This window comes from Leopardus geoffroyi, chromosome C2 (genome assembly GCF_018350155.1).
Source record: "Leopardus geoffroyi isolate Oge1 chromosome C2, O.geoffroyi_Oge1_pat1.0, whole genome shotgun sequence".
Lineage (NCBI taxonomy): Eukaryota > Metazoa > Chordata > Mammalia > Carnivora > Felidae > Leopardus > Leopardus geoffroyi.
Window position 1 is genome coordinate 28,555,745 of NC_059333.1, and position 22,259 is coordinate 28,578,003.

Below are 22,259 nucleotides of genomic sequence, written 5' to 3' on the forward strand. Positions count from 1 at the left end.
AATATTAATAAAATGTAACGATTTCTCCTGCTTCAGTTATTGAAAGGAAAGAAAAGGAAGTTTTCTGAAGAGATTTGGCTCACTGGATTCCCTGAAGAGTTTTTAATAGCAGAGTCTGAGTGAATTCAGGCCTTAAGTAGTCTCAGAATTCCTAATTTCTTCAGCATTTCATTTTTTGCTAGAATGATGGTAGGTGTTGTGGCTGAGTGCCGCCTGAACCAGTGTCATAGGAAATACAATCTTTCATTTACAGAGTCATCTTATTAAAAAGCAGGTTTCTCTAAGAAGTTCTTTCCTCACCGTTTCATGTAATGGTGCTATTTGTAGAATTTCTTTCCAAAGAAATTAATGAAAAACAACCACATTGACTTAGAATTTTCTGGAAGAAGTCAATTATCTTCCCTTCAAATCTATTCTAAATTCATTTCCTGCCCATTTTTCAACAGGATGCTGTGATAGCCTATTGTATACACATAGTTATACATCTTAGAGTAACTACATTTTCTAAACTAAAAGTAGGTACAAGTACCTTAACACATTTTTCTAAATTAATGATTTTTATTTTAAAATCTTACAAAATTGTTTCAAATCACATACGATATTTTAATTTATTTATACTCAGTAATAGCAAAGCCACACAAAAAGAGATAGCATGCGTGGGGAGAAAAGTACTTTATATTAGGAACATCCTAGGAACTTGGGAGTTACAGGTTCACCCACAACCTATGTTCTGCATGTGCTCAGAATGGACCTCACATTAAAATTTCTACATAAAGCAAACGAGTAAAGATTTCAAAACAAACATTAAACCTCGGATACACTTGATGAGCATCTAGAGAATCCATCTCTTCTGTTTTTAATAAGTCATGGTAAAAATTATGGGTGAATAAGTTTGTGATTACACTTAAATGTTTATGAATATGACTAAGACTGTCATAGTTTGCATAGGCCCACAAAATACTTGTATTTGTTAGTGCTTCCATTTCTTTGAAAACAGAAATTCTACGGATCACTTGTGGAATGTGTGATGTTTCAAGGATGATGTCAGACGTGCATCTCTCTTCAGTCCTCACCTCCACATCCAGCTCATCAGAGGGGTTCATGTCATGTTTGTCTCTTTTCTTGTTTTCTCCTGGACTGCTGCTTTTGTTCCTTCATAAGCTCCCAGGCACGTCAGAGAGCAAATTCTGGCTCCCTTACTATGAAAGAGACTTAGCATTCATATTACTTTGCAGAAAGTGCTCATGAAAATTCAGAAGCTTTGTGCTCTTCGGAAGACAGTCCTATAACACCTAAGTGCTTTCTCTAAATGATTTGATCATTTTAACAATATGGATTAATTTATAGGCTTTCCAGTGGAGATTTCCGATCTAATAGGAATGGCAAAATATATTACTAAAGAAGTGACTGTAATGCATACATACGTATGTGTATTATGTTTATGTACACACACACATATATACAGAAACTTACACATATTTGATTCTTTTGCTTATAGGTATCATAGCATAATTCTAGCTCTGTCCCTTCCTAACTTTTTTATGTATTTATTTATTTTTTAGAGCACTGATATTTGCATTTAATTGGAAGCAAGATGAAGAAGGAGCAGTGCATTCACTAAGGAGTCTGTCTGCTTGCTTCTGTAGACCTACGTATTAAGGAATTCTTCTGCTTCTTCTTGCTTAGGAGTTGATCTGCTCTGTGGTCCTACTGCTTTGGAGTTTGCCTGCTTTTTTTCTTGTCATTGCCAGAAGAAATCCTGGTTGGAGTGAAACAGTGCATCTCTGTCTAATTACCATGGAAGGTGATAAACTGACGCCCACTTATTAAAGTTACATCTCACTCCCCCACAGAAAACCATTCTTCAGCGTGACTAGAAACCAAGCCCTTGTGAACACTTCTATTGAACATGACTCATGGAGAAGAGCTTGGCTCTGATGTGCACCAGGATTCTATTGTTTTAACTTACCTAGAAGGATTACTAATGCATCAGGCAGCAGAGGGATCAGGGACTGCCGTTGACAAAAAGTCTGCTGGGCATAATGAAGACGATCAGAACTTTAACATTTCTGGCAGTGCATTTCCCACCTGTCAAAGTAATGGGCCCGTTCTCAATACACATTCACATCAGGGATCTGGCATGTTGCATCTCAAAAAAGCCAGGCTCTTGCAGTCTTCTGAGGACTGGAACGCAGCGAAGCGGAAGAGGCTGTCTGATTCCATCGTAAATTTAAACGTAAAGAAGGAAGCTTTGCTAGCTGGCATGGTTGACAATGTGCCTAAAGGCAAACAAGATAGCACATTACTGGCCTCTTTGCTTCAGTCATTCAGCTCTAGGCTGCAGACTGTTGCTCTGTCGCAACAAATTAGGCAGAGCCTCAAGGAGCAAGGATATGCCCTCAGTCATGACTCCTTAAAAGTGGAAAAAGATTTAAGGTGCTACGGTGTTGCGTCAAGTCACTTAAAAACTTTGTTGAAGAAAAGTAAAGCTAAAGATCAAAAGCCTGATACCAGTCTTCCTGAGGTAACTAAGAACCTCATCAGAGATCGGTTCCCAGAGTCACCGCATCGTGTTGGACAAAGTGGGACAAAGGTCATGAGCGAACCCTTGTCGTGTGCTGCAAGATTGCAGGCGGTTGCAAGCATGGTGGAAAAAAGGGCTAGTCCTGCCACTTCCCCCAAACCTAGTGTTGCTTGCAGCCAGTTAGCATTACTCCTTTCGAGTGAAGCCCATTTGCAGCAGTATTCTCGAGAACATGCTTTAAAAACACAAAACGCCAGTCAGGCGGCGAGTGAGAGACTTGCTGCGATGGCCAGATTGCAGGAAAATGGCCAGAAGGATGTTGGCAGTTTCCAGCTCTCAAAAGGAATGTCAAGCCATCTCAATGGTCAGGCAAGAACATCATCAAGCAAACTAATGGCTAGCAAGAATGCCACGTTTCAGAATCCGGTGGGTGTTCCCTCTTCCCCCAAAAATGCAGGCTATAAGAACTCACTGGAAAGAAACAGTATAAAACAAGCTGCTAGTAATAGTTTGCTTTTACATCTTCTTAAAAGCCAGACCATACCAAAGCCAATGAACGGACATAATCATAGTGAGAGAGGAAGCATTTTTGAGGATAGCAGTACACCTACAACCATTGATGAGTACTCAGATAACAATCCTAGTTTTACAGATGATAGCAGTGGCGATGAAAGTTCTTATTCCAACTGTGTTCCCATAGACTTGTCCTGCAAACATCGAATTGAGAAACCAGAACCCGACCAGCCTGTTTCTCTAGATAATTTAACTCAGTCCTTGCTAAACACTTGGGATCCCAAAGTCCCCAGTGTCGATCTCAAAGAAGATCAAGATACCTCAAAGAATTCCAAGCTAAATTCGCACCAGAAAGTAACACTTCTTCAATTGCTCCTTGGCCATAAGAATGAAGAAAGCGTCGAAAGAAACAGCAGTCCTCAGGAAGTACACAGTGACGTGACAAAGTTCGGTTCACAGAATTACACGAGGACTTCTGTAATAGAAAGCCCCAGTACAAACAGGACTACCCCAGTGAGCACTCCTCCATTACTGGGATCCTCAAAAGCAGAGTCTCCCATCAACCTTTCCCAACACTCTCTGGTCATCAAATGGAACTCCCCACCATATGCCTGCAGCTCTCAACCTGAAAAGCCAGCAAATACTGCATCTAACCACTTGATGGACCTTACGAAAAGCAAAGAATCGCAAGGAGAGAAACCAGTCCAAAACGAAGGTGCACAAAACTCTGCAACTTTCAGTGCCAGTAAACTGTTACAAAATTTAGCTCAGTGTGGAATGCAGTCTTCTGCAGCAGGAGAGGAGCAGAGACCTAGTAAGCAGCTGCTAAGTGTAAACACAGATAAACCTGTAGGCATGGTTGACAGATTAAATAGTCCTCTGCTCTCAAATAAAACAAATGTGGTTGAAGAAAATAAGGCATTTAGCAGTCCAGCAACAGGTCCCGAATCAGGACTTTCTGGTTCTGAAATAGAAAATCTGCTTGAAAGGCGCACTGTCCTCCAGTTGCTCCTGGGAAACCCCAACAAAGGGAAGAGTGAAAAGAAAGAGAAAATTCCTTTAAGAGATGAAAGCACTCAGGAACACACAGATAGAGCTTTAAATGAACAAATACTGATGGTAAAAATAAAATCTGAGCCTTGCGATGACTTACATATTCATAATACAAATGTGCACTTGAGCCACGACGCCAAGGGTGCCCCGTTCTTAGGTATGGCTCCTCCCGTGCAGAGAAGCACAGCTGCCTTACCAGTGCCCGAGGACTTTAAATCGGAGCCCGTTTCACCTCAGGATTTTTCTTTCTCAAAGAATGGTCTGTTAAGTCGATTGCTAAGACAGAATCAAGAGAGTTACCTGGCAGATGATCTGGACAATAGTCACAGAAATAGTGAACTGACACTCCTAGAATCAAAGAATCTTTGCATGGTTCCTAAGAAAAGGAAGCTTTACACGGAGCCTTTAGAAAATCCGTTTAAAAAGATGAAAAATAACGTAGTCGATGCTGCAAACAGTCACAGTGCTTCAGAAGTGTTGTATGGGTCCTTGCTTAACCAGCAAGAGCTGAAATTTAACAAAAGTGATCTTGAATTTAAATATCCTGCCAGCCATGGTTCAGCCAGCGATGGTGAACATAGGAGTTGGGCCAGAGAGAGCAAAAGCTTCAATGTTCTGAAACAGCTGCTTCTCTCAGAAAACTGTGTAAGAGATTTGTCCCAGCACAGGAGTAACTCTGTTGTCGAGAGTAAAAAGAAAGGACACAAAAATCCTGTGACCAACAGCAAGCCTGAATTCAGCATTTCTTCTTTAAATGGACTGATGTACAGCTCCCCTCAGCCGAGCAGTTGCATGGATAGCAGGACATTTCCATACCCAGGGGGAGTAAAAACTCCCATGAGCCCTTCTTTTCCTGAGCACATGGGCTGTGCAGGGTCTAGACCAGAATCTGGGCTTTCGAATGGGTGTTCCATGACCAGTGAGAAGGGACCCATTAAGTGGGTTATCACAGATGCAGATAAGAATGAGTATGAAAAAGACTGTCCCAGACTGACCAAAACTAACCCAATACTGTATTACATGCTTCAGAAGGGAGGCAGTTCTGTTACCAGTCGAGAAACACAGGACAAGGACATTTGGAGGGAGCCCTCATCTGCTGAAAGCGTCTCACAGGTTACAATCAAAGAAGAGTTACTTCCTGCTGCAGAAACTAAAGCTTCTTTCTTTAATCTCAGAAGCCCTTACAATAGCCATATGGGAAGTAATGCCTCTCGCCCACACAGCGCAAATGGAGAAGTTTATGGACTTCTGGGAAACGTGCTAACAATAAAAAAAGAATCAGAATAAAATGTACCTGCCATCCAGCTTTGGATCTTTTTAAAACTAATTAGTATGAACTTGAGATCTGTATAAATAAGAGCATGATTTGAGAAAAGCATGGTATAATTGAAACTTTTTTCATTTTGAAAAGTATTGGTTACTGGTGATGTTTAAATATGCATACTACTTTTTGCTTTACGTTAGATGTCATGAGGAAACTACTGAACTAGCAATTGGTTGTTTAACACTCTGTATGCATCAGACAACAACTGTGAGTAGCCTATGAATGAAATTCTTTTATAATCACAAATAATAGGCATAAATGAAAATGTAAATCTCCATCCATAGTGGATTAATGCATTTTACTGCCTTTATTAGGGTACATTATTTTGCTTTGCAGAAGTCAGTCTACATAACACATGTGTTTTTAAGTCCAAATTGTTAAATAACTCTTTAAATGTTAATTATTGAATAAAAATACCTAATTCACTTCTCATTATCCGATTCAAAAATAAAATAGAAAAAATATGCTTACATTTTTCACTTTTGCTAAAAAAAAAATTATTTTTAACTCTTGGAAGGGGTTTTGTGGTTCCCAATGTGTCTACCCCACCCCAGTCCTTTTCAATACCTAATTCTTTAAACCTTGTACTACTTAGTAAAAATTGATTACAACTGATGGAAGTTTGATAGATCCTTAAAAACAAAAAAAAGGCAGATTTCCATTTTTGTATTTTAACTACTTTACTAAATTAATATTCCTCCTTTTACAGAATTAGGAAGTTAACATTTATCTTCAGGTGGTTTCCTGAATAGTTGAATATTTAAGAAGTTGTTTTTAACAGAAGCAAAATGGCTTTTCTTTGGACAATTTTCACCATCTCTTGTAAAACTTACTTCTCACCATTTCTGTGGTACCTGTGAGTCTTATGACCAGGGTTTCTTAAAAGCTGGACTCAGACCACCTGCATTCGAATCATCTGGAGCACTTGTTTTAAAATGCAGATTCCTAGACGGCATCTCAGATCTACAGAACAACAATCTGTGCTAAGTGGACCTGGGAATCTCCCATCTGCATCTTAACACACTCCCCAGATGTTTCTTCTGCATGTTGAAGTTTGAGAACCATTGCTTATGACTTTTCTCAGAACACAGGATTGTAAAAAAAACAAAAAACCAAAAAAAAAAAAAAAAAAAACCCTATTTGATGCCTATATTTTCCCCAGTACAGTTATACATCAACCCAAAATTTGCAATATTGTAGTTCATATATAACCGCTATGTCTTTGGAAATCGGGTTCAGAATACTTTTTATGACAAAAAAAAATTGGGTGGAGGGGACAACTTTCATATCTGGCTCAACATCTCAGGAAAATCTGTGATTATTTATGTGTTCTAATGAGTAACATCTACTTAATTAGCCTTAGGGATGGAATAACAGGGCCACTTACCAAACTCAGGTGATTCCAGGATGGTTTGGACACTTCTCCTGAATACATCCTTAATTTCTATTAAAATCATTGTCCTAGGAACATTGCTGACAAAGGTGAAAATACTTATTTCAAACCCACGAATGGCACTAAACTCAGATTGACTAACAGAAAAGTAGAAAAGGCATGGCGTGACAGGAGTTGTACACAACCACTCCATTGGATCTATTATTTTAAAATAGTAATTAAAAGTAAACACGGGTGTTATCTTGGAAGAACTTACTATTGAGCCACATGGGGTTTTGATCTTGAAACGAATCCATATGTTTAAGTGCAGTTTTTACAGTCCACCATTCATTCACTAGATATTTTTGTTTTTAAAAGTGAACCAGGTTTGCAACTGACCTATCAAAAAATCGTTACATAATCAACTATTAATTAGAAGGATATCTATTTGAAGTTGTTCTACTTGAAGTTGTTTCTAAGATTTTTATATTAAAAATGGGCGTTATTTCCTAATATGATCCAAAACCCTAAGTGATTATTTTTTCTCAAAATGATTTGTAAATAGTTACTGGATATATTATAAAACAGTAGTCAAGAGTGAATATTATGCTACATCATGGAGAGATGAAGGCATATGCTTATTCTGAAATGGAAATTCCACTGGCCAGTGAATATATTCTACTCCATCCCATATTTACTCTGTGACAATCTTGTGACAATATAAATGAGCTTTTAAGCAAGTCATTTTTTTCCTGCCATTATGAAAAGTCTGGAGCCTTAGAGGTAGGTTAGAAAAATCGTTGGTATTCCCTTTTGATTAGGGGAAAAGAGGCTTTTACAAAGGAGTGAAATTTAGGTCAAGGAAAAGGACATCAAGGGCCAGCATTGCTACATTTTTGTTTGTTTCTTTGGTTGGTTGGTTTTGTTATCATTATTAACAGTTAAAGGGATGAGGGTATATAATACGTAGATAAACATGACCACAAGAATGATGTTCTGATGTACTGGAGAATGTCCCCAATTTTGAGTTTAGGGTGATTTTAAAGAAGAGTGGTGAGAAAGGGCATACATCCATATCCACTTTGTTTATGCATATGTAGATACAAGGATGCACATACACACATTTTCAAGGACTATTTTAGATATCTAGACAATTTCTTCTTAATGAAGTCGTTTGTGAAAGGGTACTACAGCTCTCATTGGCATCAGTAAGGTAGCATTACCTGTTTATTCTCTGGTACATCTTACAGAGGAGTAAACTGGTGAGAATATATATTTTATATATATATATATATATATAATATGTATATATATATATATTGACTTGTTACATGAAGATGTTAAAATCAGTTTTTAAAGGTGATGTAAATAGTGATTTCCTTAATGAAAAATACATATTTTGTATTGTTCTAATGCAACAGAAAAGCCTTTTAATCTCTTTGGTTTCTGTATATTCCATGTATAAGTGTAAATATAATCAGACAGGCTTAAAAATTGTGCATGTGTGTATACAGTTGCAAGTCTGGACAAATGTATAGAATAAACCCTTTATTTAAGTTGTGATTACCTGCTGCATGAAAAGTGCATGGGGGACCCTGTGCGTCTGTGCATTTGGCAAAATGTCTTAACAAGTCAGATCAGATGTCCGTCCCAACAGGACAGTATTCCATTTCCGGACATGACTTCTGTGGTTTAAGCTTTGTGAAAGAATGTGCTTTGAATCCAAGGGTCTTAAAACTTTTTAAAATCAAGTCAACCACTTTTCAACATAAAGAGTTCAGACAACTACTTTCATGAATTTTTTAATCCCATTGGAAATGTAACATTATACCAAGAGTGTTCCAGTATACTGGAATACAGGCACATTACCATTCATGATATGAATTCTGGGGTTTACACAACCAATTTTGATGCAATCTGCTTAGTAATATAATTTGTCATTTTTATTAGAAATTTAATTTCTTCATGTGATGTCATGAAACTGTACATACTGCAGTGTGAATTTTTTGTTTTGTTTTTTAATCTTTTAGTGTTTACTTCCTGCAGTGAATTTGAATAAATGAGAAAAAATGCATTGTCTTTGGTTTGAAATGACTGTTATTTTGTGGGCTTTCTCTGGTTTTTAGGTTTTCCATAAATATAAAAGTCTCTGGTTATGAAAATAGCAAGTCTTCAAGGATGCTTTGCCCTTCTTAGAAAAATTAAGGTGGGGGGTGGGGAGGGGTGCGGCGAAGAAGAAGGTGGCCAGCAACTTAGTGTATCTAGAGGCAGAACAATTAAAGCATCTCTCAAAAAGATAGTCAGCTTACCTGGCCTCAATTCTGTTATTTGGTGTATAACTGAATGATCACTGTAGATTTTAAAAGGGAGAACGAATTTGTACAATGTTAAAAAATAAAGACTTGATGAATATTTGTTTTAAATTAAGATTTTATTAGAAGGTTTTTATCTAGTTTTCAGTGAGTTATGTTTATTTTAAAATTAAAATGGTCTTCAGTCACATTCCAAAAAATGAAGGTATATGTGTGTACACATGCATATATATATATATAATATAGGCATAGGTAATGAGCAATTGACAATGATAAGTGAAATACATATGTAATAAATAATAGAGACCAATTTTTTTTACGGAAAAAAAAAAAAACAATTTTTGTGAACTGACAGCCTGGGAACTTTTATTTTACAAATATGTTATTAATGATAATTTAGGAAGAAGGCATTTTCCCAAAATGAGTTTATATTTTCTGTCACTAAAATAAGTCTATTACAATAGTGAAAATTTTGCAGGTTCTCTCCTAACAGGTTTATAAACGTTGTCTAAAACATAACCGAGTAGCAGAAATACATTCAACTCTTCTACATTATTAAAATACTGAAAAAGTTAACACTTTGCTATAACATACAGACACCATCTTTAGAGTCAGAGATGTGCAACCATGTTTTGTTTGATCTATTGATTTATATTGTGAAAATACATAACAGGTGCACAGAGTAATTGCCTAGTAAGGGATTTTTTTCAAGTTTACCTATTTATTTATTTACGTAGTCTCTAAGCCCAATGTGAGGCTTGAACCCATGACCCCGAGATCAAGAGTTGCATATTCTTCTGACTGAGCCAGCCAGGCACCCCAAGGGATTTTTAAGAAGAGAACCAGTTAGGTCTTGACTACAAGATAGTGCCAGTGATTTAAATGTGGAGAGTCTTTAATAATCAAAGTTTTTTCTACTACTGGTATCACTAAACTGTGACCTATTTGGTTATTAAAAATGGGTTTTGGGGCGCCTGGGTGGCGCAGTCGGTTAAGCGTCCGACTTCAGCCAGGTCACAATCTCGCAGTCCGTGAGTTTGAGCCCCGCGTCGGGCTCTGGGCTGATGGCTCGGAGCCTGGAGCCTGTTTCCGATTCTGTGTCTCCCTCTCTCTCTGCCCCTCCCCCCGTTCATGCTCTGTCTCTCTCTGTCCCAAAAATAAATAAACGTTGAAAAAAAAAAAAATTTTTAATGGGTTTTAAATATTTGTTATTAAGCATGTCACTTTTTGTTTATTCCATGAAACTTAGAGGAGTATCTGACACCAGCACCTTGTAGGGTTGGTGGAGGAATCTATTGGTATTATTTAGCATTATCTTCTTTCTACATTTCTCTAAATGGTCCAGGACTATTTACAACATTTTAAAGATGCCATGTTATGGGTAAGTTTTGAAAAACCAGAATTAATGTACTCTTTTGAGTTGTAGCGGAATAATTGGAAATAAAATTCAAATCTTATAAATGTCAGCCCTGGGGAAATGCTGCTGCACATAAGATGTCGTCTTTGAGTAGCTAACAGGAAATATAAAAAACCTGAATTTTAAACTAGTGTACTTCTGCAGTCAGTCAGAGGAAGAGGATTTTTGAGCCATTCCAAGCAGTCTTTTTATAGCATTTTGTTGACACAAATACTTAGACAAATTCTGTCCTCCAATCTTTGCTTTTACCAAGCTTCACTGGTAGGTGCTCTAAACTTTGAGAAAAATTCATGTGGACTGTGTTTTACTCATTTTTGCTGATAGAGCATTCACCTGTGGAATCACTTCTGGAAAGGAAGTGGTCTAACACGTGTGGATGTCATAGCCTATAGTTTTGAAAACCACCAACAGGACCACAAAGGAGAGCCGAAGTGCCAGTCCACCGTATGAGATTGAATTTTCCCTTAGCTAATTAATATGAAATGGTAATATAAAGATAAAACAGTAAGATGACTTTCTTGTAATTAGAAAACCACCCCTTTCTCCTGCGACTGAATGGGTTGCCTGTGGCAGCCATTATAGCTCATCTTTTCATAAGCAAGCTGCAAATCCTTGTAAGACTATTTGCACCCCATTGGATGTGCCAGCTAGCCTTGCTACATCTAGTAGTGTGCTCTCTGACTTCCGGCTCTGCCTGCATTTTCACACTTTTAGCTCATTGTCCTACCACCTGACACCTTCCTGCCCACCATCACCAAACATTCCAATGTCCATACCTTCCCAAGAATAATTCACTATTTCCTGAGCACATCCGCCTTCTTGGCATCAATGCCTTCAATCATATAACATTGTCTGCCTAAAATACTTCCTTCCTTTCCCTCTCGTTCCCAATCCCAGCCTTGTAAACTTATATTTGTCTTTAAAACAATAAATAATTACCTGCTGAAGGAAGCTCTTCTTCTGTGATTCCTTTAGGGCAGAGTGTTCAGCCCTCCATAATCCCATAATGCTTTGTGTAGACCTCTTTTATTGCACTCATTAGAGTAGTTAACAACTTATCTTGTATTCCTTCTGAAGTCAAGAAGTGTGTCTTCTAAATTTTACATTCAGTGGCAAGTCCAAATCCTAATAGATGGCAGTTACTCAATAAATTATGCCCAGTCGGAAAATGAACAGAAGGTGATCTCTTCACACACAAAAAATGAAAGGCTTCCTCCCCTCACTGGTCTGGGACATGAACAAAGTCATTTATGTGGTAGGAACACGTCCATTTCCCTGAAGAACTGGCCAGCCTCCTCTAGCCCTAGAGCTAGTGATCTCTGTGGTCCAACCCAGGCATCCTCCCTTCTCCCTTCTCTAATCTACAGAAATTTGTTCTGCTATGAAATTCCTAATAAGAGGAGCTGGTCCTTGAAAGGAGAATGGAAACTTTGGGGGTTTTGCCAGTAAAAGTCTAATTACCTGTTGTACCATATTTTCCTACAAATAGCCGTGAGCATCTTAGAAGTCTTGCCTTTTAGCAAAGAAACTATCAACTCTTCAAACACCATGGTGCTGAGATAGGCCTTGGGCAAGAGTTCATGGCCTCTCCTGAGAATCATGAACATGTTTATGTTCCAGAGGGCTACCTTTGTCTGAACTATCCAAAACCAAACTCAGGCAGAACATGCTGTCTTGATAAGTGTGGCACAAGTAACTCCTTGATGATAAGACCTTCAACCAGGGTAGGAGCTGGAATTAACATTAAGCTATTTTAGATTCTAAAGGAAATCTGGGTCTGTGTGGTGTAGAAATGCAAAAAAAAAAAAAAACCAGTGCCACATACGAACTAGTGCACTAGAATGAATATTCATTCATCAGAGGACTTTGATGGCGCTTAGCTATAAGACCAAATGGCCAGGTTCTAAGAGTTGTTAGAAAAGTAAAACATTCAGTAATTAGTTAGGTGCTGAGTAAAGATGTGTTAAATTGATGTAAAAGCAGAAGCTCATTTCATATGTGTGGAATTGGGCAGAAAGATCTAATTTCCTTACTGTCTTACGTAAAATTAATGTAATAAACATTTTAATTTTTAATTATCGCATTTTATTCAGAAAAACTACACTTCCTGTCCCCGGCCCCAAGAGAAGAAATAAGGTCTTAGTTGAAATCGTGCTTTGTTACATGTCCAAATGGCCTTAAGGAAAAGCAAACTAGTATTAAAGATGAAGTGAGCACACTAAAGTTATAGTCCAGGACTCTCTTTTGCTCCAAGTTGTAAATGATAGTAGTCTGAGGAAGGTTCTGAGAAGCCAAGGGTCTTGGAATAGTCAAAGTGCAACTTTCTAAAATAATGATGACCTTGATGCCAGTAGGTGAGTGGGATCCTAAGGTACTTAGAAGCTGCTTCTGATCATCACCAAGCAAACTCACTCAAGCAGGATTACAGGCCAGAGCATCCTATGTATCAGATTGCTTTCTCAATCTCTCTCTCGTCGCCCTCTGTTCAAAATATAATAGATTTATGGAGATATAATTCCCCCCATATAAAGTATATAATTCAATGATTTCAATGATTTTTAGTATATTCATAGAGTCACTATAATCTCTAGGAACATTTTCCTCACTCCCAAAAGAAATTGCACTTTTTCCTATTGTCTTTGATAACCACTAATCTAGTTTCTGTCTCTGTAGATTCATATAGTCTGGACATTTCATATAAATGGAATCATATATGATCTTTCGTGAATGGCTTCTTTCACTTAGCTTAGTATTTCCAAGGTTTATCCATGTTGTAGCATGTATCAGCACTTAGATATTTTTTTATTGCTGAATAATTTCCCATGGTATGCATGCCACACTTTACTTAGCAACTTACCAGTTAAGGGATATCTGAGTTATTTTCATTTTTAGCTGTTATGAATAACCGTGCTATGCTCTTTGTTGTTTTAGTCACTCTTCAGAAAGAAAACGCAAAACTAACAAAAATTTGGTTCAATATTGCCACACATGCACTCGGACAGTATAAAGTTTATCGACTGTAAATGTGTGGGTTGATTTCTGGACTCTCAATTCTATTCCGTTGATTTATATGATTATTCTATGCCAGTGCCGCACCATCTTGATTATTGTAGCTTTGTAGTCATTTTTGAAACCAGAAAGTGTGAGTTCTCCAAATTTGTTCTTCTTTTTTCAAGATTGTTTTGGCTATTGTTGGTTTCGTAAATTTATATATTCAAATTTTAGAATAAGACTATCAATTTCTGCAAAAATGATTGGTGGGATTTTGATGGGGATTGTATTGAATGTATAGATCAGTTTTGAGAGTATTGTTATTTTAACAAGATCAATCCATCCAATCCATGAACATGGAATGTTTTCATATATTGCTCGGCTTTAATTTCTTTCAACACAGGCACCCTAGGTTGATGGCTGTAGCAGGCTCTCTCTTTGACTGTCTTTTTCCCTGATCTGTTAAACTGTCTATTTCTTTTGGTGTCACACCCAGCTGTTAGGCTCCACTAATTGCCTGATCCTTGCTCTATTGTTTTTGACAATGCCCTGAGGCATAAATAGCTCCATTGTCTGATCTAATTAAATTTGGGTCCTTTTGCAAGAGTAGTTTTTGAGGCCAGTCTTTGAGATTTGTTCTGTTCCCAGGAGGGCTCTTCTACAGTCTCTTTCCCTGATTCTCTCTGGTAAATAGCTGGCCTATGGTTTAGCTTCCTGTTCAAGGAGCTACTAGCCACCCATCAATTGCTTACCACCAAAATCCTCATTATTTTCAAGAGCACATTAGGCTTGAACTTCCTCAACTCTATTCTAAATGGAGACTTTCAGAACTCTCTGTCCTTATGGCTTGCCTCCTCCCCTAGGCAAAATTTCTGAGCCATTGTTCCGTTGCTAGAGCAGAGGTAGTGGCTTGCTTCTCTCAGTTAACACTCCAGATTTATAAGCAGGGTGCTGGGTGGAGATGATAGCTTCTAGTCTTCTCAGTTCGCCATTTCTGGTGAGAAACCTCTAACCCTATGATCAAGCCAGGATTGGGGCAACCAAAGCCAACCATTCCTGGCCTGCCACACTGAGGGCAGACTGGCTGCCCTTAGAGTGGAATCTGGGTAGAGGAAGACAGCCCTTGACTTTTGGTATTCACCTGAAATTTAGCTGTTGAAACACAGAGCTTTGCAGAAGACGAGAAATGCTGGTGGCCTGGCCCTTCCAAGGAAGTAAACCTTTAACTAGGAGCTGGGGAGAGGGATCCTCATCTTCTCAGCCACACCCACCTTGAGTGGAGTTTCCATTAAACTGTGGCAGGGAAAAAGGAGCAGGCCATAGCTCAAATGTCATAGACTCTCACTGTTCTTACCAAGATTTAACAGAGATTTTCCTGCATAAATGTCTTCTTCATTTGCTCTATGCCCTTAGGAAAATTTTCAGAGTAATTAAAAAAAATGTCTTTGGTGATGTTGTTTTGCTGGGGAGTGGGTTTGTAGAGCTCCTTATGCTTCCATTTTCAAAGTGGATCCTTCCTACGTACCTTATTATATCTAATGACTAAATTCTAATGACTAAATAAATGCATTCAAAGCCACATTCCTCCATGGTCACCTGCTTGAACAACGTTGTGCTGCAGCATTATTTCTATCCATAAGATGGCACGTTTCTGGCACATACTGTTTTGAAAGACTCTTTTTTCCTCACTCTCATTAACCATAGTTTGCCTAAATCTGTTCATATTTCATTAAGAATCACTTTTTTTTTTTTCATATCCCACCAGGATAACTTTTAGTTTCATCACTTCTTGCCCATCAAATGTTCCACAGTTGAACCCACCAGACCAAGCTCAATGCGACAACAACCTGCCATCACTTACATATTCAATTTGTAATAGTTCAAATGGCTCTTTGGAATTTAAATCAGTAAAATTATTCTTAACTTTTCTTTTTTTTTTTCTTTTTTTACTTAGTTTTTTTGAGCAGCTTCAGGTTTACAGAATTGAGCAGAAAGAAAGTACAGACTTTTCCCCCTACCACCATACCACCCCTCCCTCACTCAGTTTCCCTTATTATTAACACCTTGTATTAGTTAGCGTGGCACATTTTTACAACTGATGAGATAACATTGATACATTATTAACTAAAGTTCATAGTTTGCACTGGGGTTCACTCTTTGTATTATACCTTCTGTGTGTTTAACAAATGTATCATGACATGTAGCCACTGTAATATCATACAGAATAGTTTCACTGCCTTACAATTTCCCTATACTGTTCACCCCTCTCATCCACCTTTGCTTCCATCCCGACTTCTCCCCAGCCCCTGACAACCAATGATCACTTTATCATCTCCATAATTTTGTCTTCTCCAGAATGTCATAAAATTGGAATCGTATAGTATATAGCCTTCTTGGATTGGCTTCTCTCACTTAGCAATATGCATTTAAGTTTCCTTTGTGTCTTTTTGCAGCTTGATAGCTCATTTCTTTTTATTGCTGAATAATATTGCATTGTATGTAGGTATCTCCATTTGTTTATCCATTCACTTATCGAAGGGCGTCTTGGTTGCTTCCAAAGTTTTAACAATTATGAATAAAGCTGCTATAAACACCAATGCGCAGGTTTTTGTGTGCACATAAGTTTTCTTTCTTTTGTTTTCAGGATGTGCTTTCAGAGGTAGAGCTTACCATCTGGTAATTCAAATTTCCTACCATTCTTGTGCTCCCAAAGTGCTTAACCATCAGTTCCAAGTCCACCAATTTCATTGGATGTATCAGTTGGGTAGGCTGAGTTATGTTGCAGTATCACACGACCTAAACTCTGAGTGACTGAAAAGCACAAAGGTTTATTTCATATGCTTGCTATATGTCTGACTTGAGTTGGCACAAGCCTCTTTTTGTGGGACCCACACTGGTGGAGCCTTCACTATCTGAAGAGGTCACTAGTTGCCATGCTAAAGAACAAGGTGAACTGAGTACCGACTTCTAAAAGATCTAACACCTCCCATTACATGAAACAGAAGTTTGGTCAGTTTAACTTCACGGATGTAGGAAATGCATTACATCATGTGCCTAGAAGAAAATGAATCCGAAATATTGATGAGCATTCAGCAATACCAACTTTTATTTTTCAATTTGTGTGAGCATAGAACAATTATCTTTTGATCACTAAAGTCCACTATATTTTAATGTTTACCTTCCCTCTCCAGACTATAGACAATAGGCAAGAAGCTACCACTAACTAGACTTAAGGGATCACACAACATTTACTAACCCAAAAGAAAGGGTTCAGGTGGTATCTGAAGCTTCTATAGGCTGACTGTAAGGAAGCCAGCAAGAGCCTGAGCGTGATTGATAGAGTTGGAACTACCAACATCATAAGACTCAAAATGATCGAGGATGAGTTCTTTTCACCAGGGCTCAGCGTAACAACGGAGAAACGATCGCGTGCGGTGTCACATAACTGTATATTCATACACGCTTATTGATCTTATTATTTCAGTTTGTTTATATGATTAAAGCTTTTCTTCTCTTTCCAAAATGGGATATTCCATTTGACTCTAAACACATCTTGAAGCAAATATTAATTCAAAAGACAGCTTGGGTTTAGGCCATCACAAATTCATTTAATTGTTCTTGAATCCTTAAGTTAGATACATGACTTGTTTGTTTGTTTGTTTGTTTGTTTACAAGATTTGCCGACAATTTCTTACTTACCAGCACCCACCTCATGGGAATCCTCTATTTATGAAAAACTCCTAGAACTGGATACTCCTTTACCAGTCCATCCCCAGAAACTTCTCTTCCTTACAGAAGCTCCTTGTGATTAAATTTAGGATTTGGAGATGAAAAGATTATCACAAATTATCCAGATGCATATTAAATATAATCACAAGAGTTCCTTTTTTTAAAAAGTATTTATTTATTTATTTATTTATTTATTTATTTATTTATTTAGAGCAAACTCGAATGGGGGGGGGGGGGAAGAGAGGGGAGAGAAAGAATCCCAAGCAGGCTCCAAGTTGGAAGCACAGAGCCCGATGTGGGGCTCAAAACCACCAACCGTGAGTTCGTGACCTGAGCTGAAGTGGACGCTTAACCAACTGAGCCACCCAAGAGTTCTTATAGGTGAGAAGCAGAGGGGACATTTGACACAGCCAGAAGAAGAGAAGGCAATGTGACTGTGGAGGCAGAGACCGGCATGTTGCAGCCACAGACCAACGTCTGCCGGCAGCTACCAGGAGCTGGAAGAAACAAGGAATAGATTCTTCCCTAGAACCTCTGAAGGGATGGTGGCCCTGCTAACACCTTAATTTTGGCCCAGGAAAACTGATTTTGAACTTCTGATCTCCAGAACGGTACGAGAATAAGTTACTGTTGTTTGAAGTCACCAAGTTTGTGGTGATTGGTAACAACAGCCCTAGAAGATTTATATATCGCCTGCTGCTGCAGAGGAAATAAATGACATTACAAAGAAATCCATTTTAATGTTCCCCAAATATCTTCCCAGGGTAGGTGCAGGCTCCAGTAAACATGCACAAAATACATTAGAGATCTTTGTCTTTTTTTATGTGTTAAGTATCAAGTATTTATTGTCCTGTGGAGGGTAATAAAGCAAAGATAAGATTCTCGTGTTTGAGGTATATATATATTCTAAGTTGGACACACACACACACACACACACACACACACACACTCACCTGGAGCAGAGTACAGAGCCCTGTGTTTTCTCAAAGTCCACCTTGAGGGACACACTTTGAAATATATCAGAATTCAGAGCACAGAAACATGAACGTGTAGTTTGAATCCTCCCCCTTTGGAGATATAATTGCAGTCATGGAAAGGAAAACAACAAGGAGTCACAGATAATAGGGCCCCAAAGATCTCAAAGAAATAGGTTAATCTCACTGTGGATCCTAACATGTCATAAAACATCAGCGTGCACTAGCTTCTCTTTCCCTTCCTTGGTTAAAAATGTCCCTTTATTGTCAAGGTCTAAAAAAAGGCAAGACATAACAAATGAATCCGCAGTGATGTTTGAAAAATATGCCCTGACACATTTGGAACATACCCACTGCTCAAAATCTGCCGGCTAAGAGAAGCTGATTAGAACCCCTGATGGCCCGTGGGGAGCCCCGTCCAGGTGCCTGCTACCTGCTGCTGTCCACCCTGCCTTGGGCCAGCATGGAGCCAGAGTATCCGGTTGCCTCTCATCTTTATGTAAACACCAGACCAGGAGGCAGCCACTGCTTTTGATATAAACATGAAGGGAAGGTTGTGCTAGCTGGGGAATCGATGAGGCCCCTCTCTTCCTCTTCCTTGGCATTAGACTTCAGTTGGGCCTCTCCAGTGATGAAAACATCTTTTTCCTTACGAAGGGCCTTGACGTCAGTAGTTTTTGTGTATCTCTTCATTTGAAATCAGAAAAGATTCTTTCTACACATTCTCCCTGACAGCTCAGAACCAAGAGAGACTTAAAATGATCATCTCTGTTGGTACGTGGATTTGAAACTGAAAGGACAATTCTAAAATTGGCCAGAAGCCTCGTAGGCCATCCCCACGTGGTGGATTTTAAACGTATTTACCATCCACATTTCCTTCCTGAGGGTGGGAAAAAACCTGCCAGAGTTCATTCAGCATGTATCATTTTTTATACTACAATATATTCTGAAATAAATCATTAATGTGATTATGAATAATAAAAGTTTTCTAGGAATGAAATAAGTCAAAATGGAACATTTGATGCTGTAAGCCATAGACAAAGCAGCCATCATCCACAGTGTAGAGAAATTCTTATCAGGGGAAAAATGGTTCATACGTATATTTATTCACTTAACAAAACATTTATTAGTGCCCACTCTCTAACATCACTGTGTAAGCTGCTAGAAAAGTAATGAGGAATGAGAGATCTTGTGTCTGCTCTTAAGGAATTTAAAGTCTAATTATTTTAAACACTAACAGGAGAGAGACACTGCAGTTACCACTTGGATAGAAAAACATCTAACTCAAACTTGACTGGTCATCAGGACTTGCAGAGGAAATAATGTTTCCCTTGGAGCTTAGATGATGGAAACATCACGAGCAGTGGCTTGGAGGTAGGAGATAACTTGAAATATATTAAAATACTAAAATAGGATCACAGTAGCTGAGAGATGAAACTCTAAAGGGACAATGGGACCCCTTCATATGGATCTTGTAAATAAAGACACTGGAGGTTATTAAATGATCTTAAGCAGGTTAATGACGTGATCCAATTTACCTTAAGAGCTCTGTGTCTACAAGGTACAAGATGGCTGTCAGAGCTATTTCAGGGAGAGGCGATAGAGACCTAGATAATGGTGGGGATAGTGAGGAAGCAGCTAAGTGGCTGCTCCAACAGATTCTTAGGAGAGGTATTTGTCAGCCTTAGTGATTGAGTAGGCGTGGTGTGAGAGGGGAGAAGGCTAAACCGAGGACGACTCCTAGATTTCCAGACTTCACCAAGCAGCAGGTGAAGTTCATGGGCTCAGTTTTGGACAAATGCATCAGATATCTAAGCTATGTTTGAGGAAAGATGTTCAGCGGAGAGTCAGACAAACGAATTCCTTCAGGAGCGAGATTCAGGCTGTAGGTATAGATTTCAGAGTTGTCAGCGTGCAGTTGATAACTGAAGCTACTGGAGCCGAAGAGGGTGCTCGGGGAAACTTGTACATTAAGACAAGATGAACACCTGGGACAGAACCTGAGAAATATGATGTTTTCACCAACGAGAAGAAGAGAATCCTGCAAAAGAAACTACTAGGTAGGAGAAAAACTGGGAGAGGCCGAAAGAGAAGAGCATTTGAAGAAGGATGTCACGGTCACAAATGCTGAACGTCGCCTTGATCGGTACCCAGTGTACTTAATACAGGGGCAGAGTCCCTGTTTCATATGGTGAAATAAGTTTTAGCCATCATCGTGTAAGATCATAATCATCTGTATTTTATTGATTTGCTCTTTAAGTTTAAAATGAGCACAGTTTTAAAAGAATAAATTGTAATTTATAGGTACTATTCAAACTCAGTAAACTATTTCATAAAATTTGTATGTACCAAGCAAATAGCACCTCAAAGTTCACACTCTGTGCCGCTGTTTTCAATTTTATTTTATTTTAAAGATTTCCTTTTTTTTAAAGTTACCTCTACACCCCTACCGCGCCCCCCCCCCCACCCCCAACGTGGGGCTTGAATTCACAATACCAAGATCCAGAGTGCATGTTCTACCACTTAGCCAGCCAGGTCCACCCCTATTTTAAATACAAATAAAAACTCCTAAGATGTGTTGACGTTAAATGCCAGAATTAAAATAACTCAATTTCTGTGTCTTTGTTTTTACAATCTCTGTGTTGTGACGGCTTATTTTGAAGCTACTGATTAAACATGGGAATAGGTACACCGTATGGTTGGAGACACAAACCATGCCCAAAGCAAGCCTGAATGGTTTGGAATCATTATGGATTTACTCTTGAAATGAATATATGTAGCTGAGTCCCTATGTGTCTGAGGTGAACTGGATAACTGCAGACTCGTGAAATTAACTTTCACGTAGAATATGATATTTGTTAAAAGATAATTAATAAAAGCATGCTTATTTTAATGTTGCATAATATGCATTTGTACAGACAATATGCCCATCCTAATATACATGTACAGTGGCTCAGTAGGTTAAGCTTCTGACTCTTGATTTCTGTTCAGGTCTTGATTTCACAGTTCGTGGAATGGAGCCCTACACTGGGCTCCACGCTGACAACACAGAACCTGCTTGGGATTCATGCTCTCCCACTCTTCTGCCCCTGCCCTTCTCACATGTGTTGAGCACTCTCTCTCAAAATGAAAAACAAATTTTAAAAATATAATATATAGGCATAGTAATAATGTATATGTTATTAAAATAAAGTAGCAACCATAGCAATTACATAGATCTTGGATCAACAAAAGAATTTTGGGAAAGAGTATTTTATACTTACGTTGTTTGGAATTGCTCGTGCATTGTGATAATAAAAAATGACAAACTTTTAAGTTTTTACTCTTTCTAAATTCCTTATAGAAAATGTACCCCTTTATCGCCTATACCCAAGATGGTCTCTATTCTCACTGCCCAGCCTTTGGTACATCACTGGCCTAGATGATAAGAAAAATGAGACCAGAAAATTACGCATGTATTCAGTCGTAAGAAGGTCATCAGTGACCTTGGCAAACAGTGTCAGAGGAGCAGTGGGAGGGAAGCCATTTTACACTGGGCTGAGAAAACACTAGGTGGAGAAGCAGTTTGGACAGTGATTTACCTTACTGGTCTATTTCCTTCAACTTCCTGGTCACTTTTTACCTTTTCCCTTTCATCCCTGCCTGTGTGTCCTACTAACCTGGCAGATAGAAATTTACCAGCCTTCCCTGAGCATAGCAAGACCTGTGCTAACTTGCCCTTACATTTACCATTCCTCCTGCTTGGAATGCCTTTTCCTCCTGGTGAATTCCTTCCTTTCTCAATGTCAGTGATCCAGTGGAGCCTTCTCAAGTCCCCTAAGCAAAATTTCAGTCTGCACCACCATCTCTGTTCCCACGTACGCACTACCTAGTGTGTAAAATGTTTTGTCTTTCACATCTCTAACAGTTAACATCATGCCTGCCTGTTTCACCCATAAGGTTTGTTGGGTGGATAAGTGAGGAAAGGAAGAGTAAGTAAGAAATTAAATGAGTGAGCAAGTAACTGTGGAAATACAATTGAGGAAGACCCGAACCCTTTAGCTGTATGCG

At 38.6% G+C, this 22,259-nt stretch overlaps 1 protein-coding gene across 2 annotated transcripts in view; it reads left to right on the forward strand.

The window, feature by feature from the left end:
• Nucleotides 1-8,865, forward strand: part of NRIP1 (nuclear receptor interacting protein 1) — a 100,175-nt gene extending 91,310 nt beyond the window's left edge. For both annotated transcript variants that reach the window (XM_045501616.1, XM_045501617.1), the window contains one exon: nucleotides 1,563-8,865. In XM_045501616.1, the coding sequence (XP_045357572.1) occupies nucleotides 1,910-5,377 (3,468 nt within the window). In that variant the 5' untranslated portion in view covers nucleotides 1,563-1,909 and the 3' untranslated portion in view covers nucleotides 5,378-8,865. The remainder of the gene's footprint in view (nucleotides 1-1,562) is intronic.
• The last annotated feature ends 13,394 nt before the right edge of the window (nucleotides 8,866-22,259 follow it).